Here is a 15,869-nt window from a genome sequence, read left to right as displayed (position 1 = left end):
TGGTGACATGTAGGTCTGTTTTTTTTTTGTCTTATTTGATATAATTTTACAATGTTCATATTTATTATTAGTGAGTTGTTTGTTTCAGCAGACATAACAAAACTTTAAGGTGGTTCTGAAAGGATCAGGGTGTAAATTATGGAACCGTTAAGTAGATCAGAAGGTACCCAACATGCTTTATTTTGGACGACAATATTCATATATTTTTTGGACGTGCCAATACTTCAAGGGGAAAGGTTAATATTCTCCGAAAATGCCACACCGAATATAAAAATATATAAGTATTCACTAAATTTAATCTTCTCTAAATTAAAAATTCATCGTGTTCTTACTTCCACCAAATATAAAAAATCACAAAAATTAATATTCTCTGATAGAGGAAATCGTAGGTGACTATTAACCATATGTAATTTCATTAAAAAAAATTGCTTTTTATACATATTATTGGATTGAAATGGGATAAAGTGGTAGGGGAAGAGACCAATTTCATAGTTGACCGTAATCACACATTAATTTTTTGATACGTGATCATATTTGGTTAAATTTGTAATTTGTAATTTTCTACTTTTTTTATTTCTTAGACTTTTTGCTATTTTTTTGAAAAGTTTAAATTTTTAACTTTCTACTTTTAATTTCTTAGACTCGTTTAAATTTGCAATTTCAACTTTTTTATTTGTTAGATTTTTGCTATTTTTTTTAAAAGCTAAAACTTGTAATTTTCTATTTTTTTAATTTCTTAGACTCGTTTACATTGAAAGGAATTAATTGTCCATTTATGAATTATGATGAAAAAAATTGAAATGTTAGAGGGTATTGAATTCAAAAATAACTAATAAGCAAAATGGAGATGCGGGGGATCGAACCCCGTGCCTCTCGCATGCAAAGCGAGCGCTCTACCATTTGAGCTACATCCCCTTCATGCTAATGCTTATACATAGTTAGTTAATCTCAACTAGTGATAGAATTTGTGAATAGAAAATTCTAATTAAATGAAATATTTACCGTAACGACTAAAAACCACTTACTGAACTTATATGGAGTATAGAATTACTTACTGTGTTAAAGAGTATTGTGTTGCCTTTATAAAAAGCAAAAATAAAGGAGAAAATAATGATAAGTAGGATGCCTAAAATGTATATTTATGTGTGTTTTGAGAGACAAAATAGAGAATGCATAGAGATCGGCTGTCAAATTTGGTGTAGCCATTCTCCATTGGTATGTATAAACAAGTACGTCAAAAAAATATTTGAGAATTAGAATGTGTTTTATTCAAGAATCAAGACCCTCTTTGGATTATCGAATAAGTCATTACATTATAATAGAAAAACAATAATCTAGCCACATTATCTTAAGGTTAATATTTCAACAATTTTATTATTCATCAAAATCGTCACCAATTTCACAATGACCACTACACGAAATCGAATATTTTTTTTCATACAATCCACACTTTTTTTTAAGTTCAGAACAATATAGCACTTAAACATTTCTTCAACGTTTTTGATTTAGAATAATATCATTTAACATTAAAACGTTTAAAACAATAGCACTTAACATTTCTTCAACGTGGCCCCAATAGGCCATTACAGGGGAAGAATTTCCAAACAACGATATGTAATCACTATTTGTACAAATTTCTCGCTAATGTACTTCATAAATGTCAAGTAAAACAATGTATGCTCTCACCATTTCTCTCTACCTTAACATACGCCAAATATCCAACAAAACAAAACCCTCTAAACATCTCCAAACATTATACAGCCTAAGTAAGTATACAACAAAATTCCAAAGATTCATAACACAAAACACAAGTAAATCGTTTCAAGACACAGGGAAAATCTCCGCCTGCAAATTAGGCGCGATATTTTTGACATGTAACCAAGTCAACTGCCAAAAACTATCCGACCCAACCGAATCACTCTCAACAAGAATCCCATTACCTTTCATCACAACCAAACCCTCCTTCAAAAGCTCCATCACCATCTCATGAATCTTATCACTCGTTTTCCCCCTAATTTTCACCTTCATAAACCTCTCCAAACAACTCAAAACCCCTATCCACACTTTACAAAACGACGCCAACCGACAAAGACTCGGTAACGAATACAAAAACACATTCAACAAAAGCTTCACACATAAAACAACCGTACCTTCCATGTTCCGATACTCTTTCGTTGACTTTTCTTGCATTATTTCTAACAACTCACTCGCTAAAGTGAAAACCACCAAATCGAAACACTGGGCCCACATTTCGTCTTCAAGATGAATCCCGTCCAAACCCGTTAAACACTTTTGCAATGTGAAAACCGCGTGATTCCTAATTTCTTCTCGCGGGTCTAGACACACTTTTTTTAAACTTTGTAGTAATCTCAACCACATTTCTCCAATATCTTGATAAACTTTATCAGCAGCTTCACCTTCTTCACCTTCACTAGTGGCACGAGACCATTTCACTAGACACATAGCTGATCCCGACATTAAGTCCAACGACTTAACTGATCGAGACGTTTCGCCTACGCGTGACTCGGCAAACTGCCGAGCTGCATTGACACATAGGACGAAATTTGCGGGGAGGAGATGTGTTCCTTCAAACATGACGAATTCTAGGGTTTGGAATCCGGGGTCGGAAGCTTCCGGATGACATGCGGTGATGGAAACGAGAGAAGTGATTGTACGCCAACCGAGGTGGGATTTTATCTGTCGCGCGTTTGCTTTTACTAAACGCATGATTTCTTGCGTGATGTGTTCACAGTATGCGTCGGCTACACGCGCATCGAGTTTTAGGATAAGTTGAAGGGATTTTAAAAGGTCGTCTGTTAGATTCTCCTTGTAAGGAAGTAGTCGCTGACAAATCCGGATTAAACCAAAAACCGCTTTTTCAACTAAAGTACTCGGCATTACTGCTGACTGGACAATATTTGAAATGTAACCGAAAACATTTTCCCATAACAGCATGATTCTGTCGCGGTTGTTTAATGTCACGGTGATTAGTAATTCCAGACAGAAAACCGAAGCTTCTTCGTTTTTGTTTTGGCCCACGGATAAAATGAGAGCCCGGGTGAGATTCAAAAGAGAATCAGATTGAAGAAACTTACTCTCTGTGAAAATGTTATTCACGTGACAACTTTTTACAGTTTCGACAGCACGTTTGTGGGCTTCGAGATGTTCTTGAGAGGGTTGCGGGGCAGGTTTTTCCGTATCGTAGTATAAAAAGTCACTGAAGCGGCCCATGAGGCCCGATGACTTTCGCGAATGAGACGCAAGGACAGCTGGCGGTGGCGGTGACAGAAGAACGGATTTTCCGGGATCTTCGATTTGGTCTGAATCGTTAGCTGTGTCAGTTGCTAAACGGGTCGGAAGAAGACCGAGTTTGTGTAAAGTCAAAATGCAGTCAACCGTGTTTCTCCAACCGGACCTTATGTAATCACTGTAGGTGTTTGCAATTGTGAAAACACCGATAGTTGCTTTCATAGCTTTAGTATCGTTACCGAATGCGAAAACCGGTTCTTCCATAGACACAGGAGTTAAAAGGTTTGTGAACTTGGATAGAGCCACGAGTAACCCGTCGATGACATCATCGAGCTGATAACACCCGGCAATCTTAGCAACTTTTAAGAATCCGTCTATACATGTTTGCAACACGTCGTCTTGTTCCACAAGATCAAGAACCACTGATAAAGCAGCAAGAGTCGGGCCGGACAAAATAGCAAACATTTCGTTGTTAATTTGTTCGCCCGAATCGCAAACGATATACGGAACAGTTTGTCTCGATTTGTGAAGGAGCCCGACCCAGTTATCATGGGTCATGACCCCGGCACCCTGTGCCGGGGTCATACGGATCTCGTTTTCACAAATCGAGCTGTACAGCTCGGAAAGATACTCACGCGGGAGATCATTTCCCCCGTTTATTCTCCGGTTGTTACGGATAAAATCTTCTTCGGTCATCTTTTTCTTCACTTGTGGACTGTGTCTGTCTGTGTTAAGTAATATTAGGGAGTAAGACAACAAAAGTGCGGCGTCTTTGTTCGCGAATATATCCGGTGATTGTTCGTAGAATTGATCGGCGAAGGCCTCGACAAATCTCTGAATCTTTTGGGCTTCACCGGGCAATCTAAAAGTCTCTAGAAACACACGTAACGCGATGTCTAAGTTCATGTCATGAAAATCAAACGTTTTAGCAAATTCTAGAAGGACATCGACATTGAACCGATCATGGTTTCCCAAATAGTCGCCAATAAGAATCTTATCCAATCCGGTTGTGTACCTTAAAAAACACGCGACACTTACCGGATCAAGTGTATCGGGTAACATACGCAATCCTTGAAGAAACTCAAGACCCTTTTTAGGATCCGTATTGAAATGATCCGACCCAACTGATAACTTTTTCTTCAAGTGCTTCGTTTTATGAATATATGGTACCCAACAACCAGGGTTCTCGTAATTTTCACATTTCACCTTCCAAAATGGCTCATTTTCAGGATCTGGAATCGTGTGTTCTGATACTTGTACTTCACAGTTCCCGGTGATTTTTTCGGAAATACAATTTGTCATGGCGATTAATCCTTCGAGAGCGAGAACGTGAATAGCGGTCAACGGGGTGTTGACCGGAAACGCGCTTTTTGACAACAAGTTGACTAGATCTTCAAAGATATTGCTACAGGAAATGTCGCAATCGTAATTGGTGTACATTTCATAAATAAACATCGGTTGCCTACAGAGATCAACAATAGTTTCCATGGCAACTTCCTGTTGTTGATATTTAGCTCCGTGTTTGTTTTGTGCAATTCTCATGAGCACAGAAGAAAAGAAAGCTTCCAGTTGTAGCTTCAGCTTTGTTCTAAGAAGATGGTATAGATTCAAAACAATGCTACACACAGTAGAAAGAATCAGTGGACTTGGGGACAAGCCAAATTGGATTAAGCTATGGAAAAGATCATTCTCCACCAAAGTCAACAACTCAGGGTGTTGACCAAGAGACGCCCCGCCTAACTCAACCACCGAGTTAATTAATCCCAAGGAAAATAAAGGAACATCTTCATCGTATGATAAGGAGTTTGACCTGAGACCGGGACCCACTCTTGAATTCTCAACTGCGGTTAAAAGAGAACAAAGAAATTGAAATATTTCCACCATGCATGGAACCCCGTATGGTTCTGTTGTAAGGAACTCCTTTGTGTGACCAATACTTTCATCCACTTTAACTGCAAGCATATCAAGATTTGTAGCACCTTCAGTTTTTGAACTAATGTAACCGTTTTCCTGTAAGCAAAAGTGTAATTAAAGTTAGTAATAATCTTATAAAGAGAAAATTAATGACCTTTAATCATAGGGAAAATTGTAGGAAATAGCAATGTACTTTACTTTTTTTACCAATATAGGATAAAACATAAAGTACATTGCCAATATTGTTCTACCAAGAGCAAAGTACGTTGCTATTCCCCACAGTTTGCTATTAATCATATGTCATTACCTTTTCATTCACATGTGGTGTAGCAACATTGGGAAGATGTGAGAAAATACATCTGACTAACTCATGCAAGGTCTGTCTTGCTATCCTTTGTAACAGTTCACCTTTAGAGCTTGCTTGATGAACTATCTGGAAACACGTGTTGACCATGTCACATACATGTTGGTTACTTAATTTAACAGATGCTTTGTTCTTCATGCAAGCTAGGAGAACTTGAAGTATCTTGACCAATACGACTTCTTCAGATGCAGGATCTGTTACTTCAAAGCGACAACTTGTGACTGCATCAATGATTTTATGCGATGCATCGGCTACATTGACAGTGTTTAGATGAAGGACTTCAAGGGTTATGAATTTGTATATTGAAGATAAAGCAACACCAGTGATTGGTGCACTGGTTTCATCGGATTGGATTACGTCTAAAAAGGGTTGTAAATAGAGGATGGGATTGATGGTGTGCCATTGGGTTTGCCATGAGAAGACTTCTCTTCTTATTTCTTTGAAGGATTTGATAAGGGAACGCTCTATTTGATCTTCATCTTCAATATATTGAATTCCCCACCTTACGTTTCTTCTCATGACAGATAAAACTGCACCAATTTCGGTATTTATAATAAATGCTGAGGGACTTCTGAGAGGAGTGCAGGATGTGTCTTTGGTTTCTTGAGCAAGGGTAATGGCTTCCGACTCTTGACTTGGGCACCCCATCTTTTCAAGCATTGAGATACTGTTATTGATGAAGTTTACATTGAACTCTTTATGGGAAGGAAGAAGAGTTCTGAAAGTTTAAATATTGAATAGGAACATGATGAAGTCAGATACATTGTAAGATTGGAAGCATATATATTTCTATGCAAAAGAGTTCATTAAAACAAATTCATGTGGCCCTACTTTTCCATGTAAATGATTTAATAACAAGAATTACAGTAATTTCTCCATATCAATCTTGGTCAACCCTTACAACCACCAAAAGTCTCATTTTGTAACTGATGCATTAGAAGGTCTGAGTGTGAAAACTTAACAGTCTTATTGAAATATACTATGAGATTTCACTCGTCATTTTTTACAATATAATAACTAGTGAAAGCACAAGCTTTCTTCAGAGTAAGCTACATTACTAATGTGCAACATTCCATCAACTAACAGAATCAGGCATTCTGTATAACTGTAATGTGGTATACCTATCCTTGTGGGAGAATTGTCCCAAATGCAACATCAAACAGAATCCTTTTATCTGTAAATTGTTCACGAAATGAAGCCAGAAAAATCCTCCAAACTCTAACCTATCACCATTCCTTTCCCCTATATTCAGAGCAACTACCTATTAAGTATAAACCAAATGTAGACTTGCTAATTCAGCACAATGCACGTATGCTGCCAAATAAAAGCTTCTTATGATCATATCACTTCGTGTGTCTAATTGGTACAATTAGTCAAACTGAGCTAATTAGGATAAATCGTTCTCGATTACATTATATTAAGAACCTCGGTCCTGTTGTAAATAAGTTCAATCAGCATAAAACACCGAAATCCTCACCATATTCAACTTAATCAGCGACTTCAATTGATTTAATTATAAAACAAGCATCTATCATTACAGATCCCACGCTATCAATGTTCAACGATTTGTATGACCAAATCAGATTTCATCAATCGACTTAAAACTGTGACGTGATTCATAAAAGGCATAATTCAACAGCGTAGATCGGGGAAGACAAAGAAAGAGTTTACCGTTTTCAGCATCCTCCGATAAGGCGAGAGGTATCCGACGGCGACGGGTACCTTGCGCACTCACAGGGTGATGATATTGAGAGCTGAGATCTTCCTCCTGATTCTGTGTAACAGGAAAAGCCAGATGTGTTTGCAGAGATCGGCGTCTTGCTCAGGGTTTGGCTTATTTCTCTTTTTGTTTCAAGTGAATTTTCAATAAAACCGAAGTAATGGGCTAATTGCGAAAATACCAAAAATGGAGAGTGTATAAGATAAAATATGAGACTTTTAAAACTTATAAAATAATCATGTGTTAAATAGTTTTTCAAAAAGAAATTGCAAAATTATTTTTTGAGCTGGTCTTATTATGAAAATATTTCAAAAAGAATAACTAATTTGCTAATATTCTTCAAAATATTTAAATAACACATAGTTTTCGAAGTAACAAAAGTTTTTGTAATTTCAAATTTTGCGAAACAGCTTGTAACGTAGTAAAGCTCATCATCCTTTTGATTCGATCATTATGTTGTCACGTTGTAAAAAGTGGAACATGTCTTTTGATCTTGAATTTTGTTAATACTTTATAAAATTAAAAAATAATTATATAGTGTATTGAATTAGTATTTTTGTACGTCAAAATTTTACACAACTTACTATTAAACTTATATGAGGTGTACAAAATCTATCGTTTTTATCATGGATTACATATTAATGTTTTTTATAAGATTTAATTTTAAATATATTTTTTACATGATTTAATTTTCAATTTATTTTTATAAATATTTACCATTAAACTATGTATCTGTTATCATTATCATCCAACACCATACATTCTTACAACCATCATCAACCTCTCACGACCACCGTTCACCTCCAACAACAAACATCATCTTCCATCATCACCATTAGCCACCACAACCATTAATCTCCATAATTCACCACTACCAAAAAAATAATCTAAAATTAATTTTAACTTGTAACAATATTGATTCAAAACTTTGAATGATTTAAATCAACATTCAACCTAAAAATTAATTCAAACTCATATACAAACAATAATTGCATCCTTGAACGGAAGTTGTTATTGGTGACGCACAACTCACGAATAAAAGGGTGAGAAAGGGATGTGGGGTAGGGATAATTTCGCAAAGTAGCAGGATGGGGAGTGGAGTAAGGAAAGGTGTGAGCCATGACAGGAGGGATGTCGACAGTAGTAAAGTGACGGAGTCGAGGGATTTTCATCGAAGAGGAGAATGAGAAGATTCTACGCTTGCACTGTTTTTTTAAATGAATACGTAAAATTGTGTTTTCTTTCTTTGGAATTGTGTTTGTAACACCCTCTTTCCGGCCATTTCTTATTTCAGGGTCATGAGCCGAAAGTCGATTGTGTAAAAAAGTTTTGGGCCTTAAGGAGGCAAAGTTTAATCCTTGTGGAAGGAGATAATGATGGTTAAGAGATTTAACCCCTTGAATTGTGTTTTGGGTCGAATGGTAGAAAGGAAAAAGTCATAGATCGGGTTCTTGCATGTAATATGGATTTTTGTTCGAGAAGTTTTTAGTCTAAGATATTTATATAATATTGTAGGGCTCTTCAATACCGTTCTGTGGATATAAAGATCGTTGAAAACGGAGTTGGAACTGAGAAATTATGATTGTTAGAAGTTAGAAAGGTTTTGGGCTTAGTCTAGTACGTTGGATGTACAGGATGTACGTTGGGTGTACTAGGCATCCCTGGTACGTTGGGCGTACGCAATCAGAACCCAAACCATATTTTCATGGCTTGAGCCTTTTTTAAGCTCCTTAACTTTCCCAAACTCATTTCATTCTCAGCCTCCACCTCTCAAACACCCTCCCTTTAAATCCTAACCCTAGTTTGAGCCTTGTGAGCTAAAGAAGGAGTTTTTTTTAGTGCTCTGGAGTGTTCTTGGTGTATCTTGGAGAAGAAGGAGCTCATTGGAGAAGTGTTAGTTGCTTTCGAGCTTCTAAATTCAGTCCTTGTTCACCTTGAACTTTCTTCTAGAGATATAAAGCTTGAATCTTGATGATGCATTTGTTAGATCTAGCTAGTTTTGGGTGTTGTGAACTTTTGATCACTTTAGTGCATAATGTTTAGATCTTGAAAGTTTGTGTAACGCCCGTAGATCCGGGCTAGTCAATTTAGAGACGATAAGCATCAAAAATGACTTTTTGATGGAAGATTATTTAGAAGGATTAATCTTAACCAAGTTGTAGTATATGTCTCAAGGTTTCCGGATATATAAAGAATGTCGAAATCCGAGTTATAACGAAGAAGTTATGACCTGTCGAAGTTTCGCGACAAACCGGCACGGTGCCGAATGTCGTAAAAAGTGAGTTTTTGATAAACTACTTTTTAGCCTTAGTGATCTAAACGAAACTTGTAGTGTTCGTTAAACCGAGAGTAGGTATAAAAAGAACGCCCAAATCTGACTTCGTATGAGGAAGTTATCATTTTTCGAAGTTTCAGCTTAGCAGTAAACAGCTAAAAACTCGAATTTTAGATCGAGTGATTTTTAGCCGACACGACCTAAAAGAGAATCGAAGGTCTCGTCATTAGTAGCACAACGGTAAAAAGTCTGACGAAAACGGACGTCGGATGAAGAAGTTATGAATTTTTAACGGATTTCATGTCCCGGTCTGTTAAAAATAATAATATAAAATTTAAAATCAAAATTAGCCGACGAAGTCTAAACGAAAGTTGTAGAGCGTAATTTTACCTACGCGTGCATATAAAGAACGTCAAAAACGGAGCTCGTATGCGAAAGTTATGGATTTTAGAAGTTTTGGCGCGAAAACCGAGAAATTTCGCATAGGTGGCTTCGGCCACGTCACCTTCGCTTAGAGCATGCCACGTGTCCGAAATAAGTGATGAGTCATCCGAGCTGCTGAGCAAATCCGAAGTGGTCCAATGCCTGTCCGACGCGTGTCCCATTCCTCGTGTCCGAGTCTCGCAGAAGAAGCCACGAAGCCCCTATCTCGGACCCTAGGCCGCGGTCCAATCAGAGGATAACACCGAGCCCTCGCACGCGCAGCCCATGTGCAGCCACCTGCGCACCCTCGCCTTCGGACCCCACCCTCCTTAATCCGACTTCGGACCCTATAAATAGAAGGGTATGCGAGCCTTCTCGGTTACTTTTGGAGTTTTGTCACTTTTAGCCCATTTTTCCATATTTTCTTCATCTTAACATTCCCCAAAGCCCTGGTATCGATTATAACCCTCGGAATACGCCACGAAGAGCCCGAGAAGACCCGGAAAATTTATCTTTTCGGTTTTGAAGCCCGACCCTCGTAGAGCCCGGTTTCTCAATAAAACTCCCGGTTTTATTAGAAACGATCGTTTTAGGAAACGAATTGCTGCCCGATTTTCATTAAATCAGGTGAGTGTCGCGAGAAGGCCGTTTGCCTTCACCTTCCCAATCACGAAACCCTAATAATCTATGGTGATAAACTTGGCACTAATCCTCGTCTTATCTCGTGCATCAAGGCACAGAAGTGCCTGCACCAGATGAACTACGTTTTCCTCGCCCACGTTGTGGACTAGACCAAGGAAGAAGTAAGCATACAAGGTATTCCAATAGCATGCGATTTTTCGGATGTAATTCCCGAAGAACTTCCGGGAATACCCTAGAGAGACAGGTCGAATTTCGAATCGACCTCATACTGGGAACCACATCAATTGTCAATTCACCCTATAGGTTGACTCCCGCCGAAAATTCAGAAGTTATCCATTCAATTGAGAAAATTGTTGAGCAAAGGATTCATCAGACCAAGCTTTTCACCCTGGAGAGCTCCAGTCTTGTTCATCAAGAAGACAGATCCTTTAGAATGTGCATCGATTGTAGGAAATTGAATAAGCTCACTATCAAAACCGATACCCACTCCTTCGGATTGACGAACTATTTGACCAACTTCAAGGAGCTAGTTGCTTCTCCAAAATAAATCTAAGATCCAGTTACCATCAACTCCGAGTCCGAGAAGAGGACATTCCAAAAACTGTCTTTCGAACTCGTCGCGACCATTTCAAATTCGTTTGATACCCTTCGGTCTAATGAATGCTCCCACGGTATTCATGGACCCTACGAACCGAGTTATCCCAACCATTCCTAGTCATCCTTTTTAATTATTTTCATCGATAACATACTCATCTGCTCACGAAGCAAGAACAAAACACTGTCAACGTCTACGACCAGCCTTGAAAGCATCAAAATCGGAGAATATCGCGAAGAAAACACTACATGGATGGATAAAACTCTCGAAGTCGAAGGACGAAGCTTATAGTTATGCGAGTTGAGTTGGGCGTTAACTGGGTGATCGTCGATAGGTTAACCCAACCTGCCCATTTCCTGCCAATACAGAAATCAAACAAGATGGAAGGATTAGCTTGGATCTATATCCAGGAGATCGTGAGACTCCATGAAATATCGGTATCTACCATCTCGGATCGAGATAACGGGATTACTTCAAGACTTTGACAGTCATTTCAGAATGCTATGGGAACATAGCTAAGTATGAGCGTTGCTTACCACCCTCAAACCAATAGCCAAAGAGAACGAACCAATCAACCACTCGAATTCATGCTACAAGTTTGGGTGTTTGAATTCAGCAAGTCATGGGATAACGGGTTGCCCTTGATTGAATTCTCACGCAATGACAGTTATCGCACGAGCATCAAGGATGCTCCTTTCGAGACTCTTTATGGTCGTAAATGCAGATCACTCATCAGTACTCTCATGGGACCAGAAAACCATTCGCGAAACGACAGAAAAGATAATCCAAATCAGAACTCGACTTCAACCATCACGAGACAGACAGAAGAGTTATGCTGACAAATGACGAAAACCTCTGGAATTCCAAGTCGGAGGTCGGGTACTATCGAAAGTCTTTCCTAGAAAGGAATGATTCGCTTTAGGAAACGGGAAAACTGAACCCGTAATACATTGGACCGTTCGAGATTCTTGCGCGAATTGGTCCAAAGACTTATAGGCTGCAGCTGCTTGTAGAGCCCAACAACATACACCCCGTGTTCCACGTTTCAATTTTGAAAAAGTGCTTATCTGATGAAACTCTCGTGATACCTTTAAAAGAGAGTGAAGTAAACAAGAATCTCTTGTTCGTCGAAGGACCAGTTGAGATAAAGGATAGGGAAGTGAAGTATACGAAGCAAAGCCGCATTCTGATTGTGAAGGTTCGATGGAACGCCAAGCGTAGATCGGAATTCACATGTGAACGCAAAGACCAGATGAAGCAGAAGTACCCTTACCTATTCTCTCATTCATGAACCTACCTTTCGAAAGAATTTCGGGACGAAATTCTCTTTAACGGGGGGGATGATGTCACAACTAGCATTTTTGCTAGGAAATTCTACTCTCATATAATCATTCAACTAGTATAATAACTGGTACTCTAAGCGAATATCATACTCTATGCTTATCCAAATACATCTCATATGCCCAACTAAGGGCTGAAAACCTTAGAAATCCCGGTTCAAGTTCTTTATGGACTAGGATTTTCTTACTGGGCCTAACGGACCAATAAGCATTCAACTCGACTATTTTGGGCTTGGAAACCCTATTTGGATTCTATATGGACCCAATTCACAAATCTATAACATTTTGGATCATTCGGGCCTAAAATGTAATAAAATTATATAATGGGCCTTGTTGGGCTATAATTAACCTAATTAGTTTTATTGGGCCATAATTGATTTAATTAGCCCTAATGGGCAACAAATGATTTCATTTATTCTAATAGACTTCAATTGGGTCGTGGACCCTCATAAAGGGCCCAATGGGCCGAGAATTAGGAATTTGGGCCTCATAGGATCATAACCAAGCAAGTAAGGCCCAAGCCACTTCTTCTTTTCTCTTCTTTCTCACTTACGACCCATCAATAAAAAAAATGAAAGAGATTTGCATGAAAAGAGGTGGTGACACCTCATTTTTATTTTGAGGACAACCAAGTAATTACATAACATGCACCTAAGTAAGATATTAGCCATGGAGTAATAACCTAATTGAAAATCCTCTCTCTTCCACCTCTTTTAATTGTGGCCGAGAACCACAACTCACCCCAAACAATTCTCATTTCCTTCCAAACACTCTCAATACTTCACTCAAAAACCCTCCTTTCCTCTCTAAAAATTTCGTGAGTTGAAGCAAGATTTCAAGAGGTTCTTCAACAAAGTTCATCACATTTGGTAAGTTTTAGTTAGACTTCATAGTTTTAACTCCAAGTTACACTTTAAATCTCTCCTTAACCTACATCATTTCATGATCCATACCCTAGAACTCCATAGAACTCGAGATCTACTCAAGGGAAGCTTGCAAGAGCCGAAAGCTTCCTCTTTTCTTCACTAAAACCGAAATCAACAAGCAAGGTGAGTTCATACCCCTTGTTTTCGGTTTTCATATGATTTTGGGGGAGGGTACAAGTTGCTTTGTGTAGATCTATGTGTATATGCATGACTATGTGTGTTTTTCCATGAATTATTTGGTGATTATGTGTTGATTTCTTCATTAATCTAAAAATATGTTAAGAACTTGAAGTTTATCACTTGGATCTTCATAAGAACCTTGAGAAAAGTATGTTTTATCACATATATTACATATAAACTTGTAGATATGGGAATTATACACTTAAAATAGCAAAAATGAGTGTTGTGCTCAAAGATCTATAACTTATACCCAAAAATCAGCTTTTGACAGGAAAGTTTTAGCCCAATCCCGAACTGTTTTGACCCTCTTAATGGAAATATTTTTCAAAACTGTTTTACATGGATAAAGTTCAGATTTATACCTTTAAAATGACTACTCTCACGTTTTCATACGATTTTTCTACAATTTTTGGCGAATTTTACAAAACTGCCTATCATATTTGAAATAATTTCGGACCAACCTGTGAAGGTGAGTAATTTCACACTAGTTTGAGGCCATCAAATATTATGAGAAAAATTGTGAACAAAGTAGACAAAATTTCCAAACTTCCAGAATTTACGGATCCAAATTTTGACTTACGATGATTTTTCTACAAATTTTCCAAAAACTAGGTCGGAAAAGCCCAAAACCAGAAAAATGTGTATTTTCACAAAAATCAAGCCAAAAATGATATTTTTGACAAAAATGGGTTTAAAATGTTATTTTTACCACAAACTAGTCATCAACGCAAGTTCTGAACAAAATGGAGACTAAAGTGTTATTCTTACAAAAATTGGGCCTTAATAAGTAAACTTTTTGCTTATTGGGCCAAGAATGTCATTTTTACAAAAAGCGGGCTTTTATGCTATTTAAGTGAATACTTGAACCAAAACCAACGATAAACTAACAAACGGATTAATTTGATCATTTTCTAGGTTATTGGGCCTTAGTGGCCCATTTTTATGTGTGATAGGTCCTGTATACTATTTATATGTTTATTGGGCCTCATTGACCCATTAACATGTGCGACGGACCTTGGATACTATTTGTGTGCTATTTGGGCCTGTAAATACCTTACATGTGAAATGGGCCTTAGTTGTCCTTTCATATATATATTTCGGGCCCATGTTATATAATTTCATTCCAATTTGGGCCTTTAAATGATTTACATGTTTAGCGATGCCTTAGTGGTTCACTTTCATGGTTCATTGGGCCTGTAATGAGATTATACCTTTCTTCGCGTAAATTCGATTAACGATCTAGTGAGTTTTGTCGGTTGGCACCTATTAAGTGTACGATCGTAGCCCGTAGTTATAACCAGAGTCTCTTGGAGGGAGAGCGGGGATTTGTGTACAAATCTATACGGGGATGACACCCCACACCTGAGTTGTTCGCTACAATTAGACTAACTCAGTCTAGGGTGACGAAAACCTTATAATAAAAATCAAAACCGGCGTCCAACGACGCCAAGACAGGTGAAATTGTCATTATTTAGTATGGTTATGACGGCTCGCTTAGAGGAATTAACGTTATGAAGTTTACGGAAGACCATTCTTTTTTTTTACAGACAACATCGGGTTGTCTGGGAACATTCTCTTTACATGCTCTTTACATTCTCTCTACATTCTCTTTACCCCTTTTAGTCAAATAAACAATAACATACATGCATTAATACAAAATCTAACACAAACATACTAAACAATTTGCAGAAAATATAGGATTTTCTGGTGGTTTCAAAATTATACAAATCATTTTCACAAACATGCTTATGAACTCACCAACATTTTATGTTGACCGTTTTTCAAAATAACTTGTATTCTCAGAAAACCGTTGAAGCAGGATGAACGAAACAAACTAATGGATATTGTGTTATATTTTGTTTCATCATACTCTTACTATTTTGGCATGTAATATTCAAATACAATACTCGATGTAAACAATGAATGTTGTTATATTACATGTGTGATGATGATGATGTTATGTTTCAATTATATACTCTGTAATGATATTTCAAGATGAAGTCACGCACAAGCCCCCGGACGTTTCCGTCGTCTGGTTCGGGGGTGTGACAAATATGTTGGGTAAAACATGGGTAGATAAAGTATGAGGGATAAAAGTACAGTATAGATGTACGTTGGTAGCTATGAATTTAGTACAGTATAGATGTACGTTGGTAGCTATGGATTTATTATGTTGGCAGCTATGGACTTAGTGCCTGTTGTATAAACCTTGGCGACGATGTGACTTCGTGCCTATTAGAT

The 15,869-nt window shown here is 37.7% G+C and overlaps 1 protein-coding gene and 1 non-coding gene across 2 annotated transcripts; both read right to left on the bottom strand.

Annotated features, from left to right (window-relative positions):
- Positions 1 to 842: 842 nt before the first annotated feature.
- TRNAA-UGC (transfer RNA alanine (anticodon UGC)) lies at positions 843 to 915 on the bottom strand. Its single transcript has one exon. It is a non-coding gene; the product is annotated as a tRNA-Ala (tRNA).
- A 619-nt stretch (positions 916 to 1,534) lies between these two features.
- LOC145160464 (ARF guanine-nucleotide exchange factor GNOM-like) lies at positions 1,535 to 7,403 on the bottom strand. The gene is made up of 3 exons (XM_079079660.1): positions 7,199 to 7,403; positions 5,471 to 6,245; positions 1,535 to 5,259 (listed from the first exon to the last, which is right to left on the bottom strand). The coding sequence occupies exons 2-3, from the start codon at positions 6,185 to 6,187 to the stop codon at positions 1,822 to 1,824; spliced, it is 4,155 nt and encodes a 1,384-aa protein (XP_078935786.1). The 5' UTR covers positions 6,188 to 6,245; positions 7,199 to 7,403; the 3' UTR covers positions 1,535 to 1,821.
- Positions 7,404 to 15,869: the final 8,466 nt, after the last annotated feature.

Source organism: Lactuca virosa, chromosome 2 (assembly GCF_052849685.1).
Source record: "Lactuca virosa cultivar CGN04683 chromosome 2, Lactuca_virosa_CGN04683_v6, whole genome shotgun sequence".
In the NCBI taxonomy this organism is placed as follows: domain Eukaryota; kingdom Viridiplantae; phylum Streptophyta; class Magnoliopsida; order Asterales; family Asteraceae; genus Lactuca; species Lactuca virosa.
This window is presented reverse-complemented; position numbering and strand designations above follow the sequence as displayed.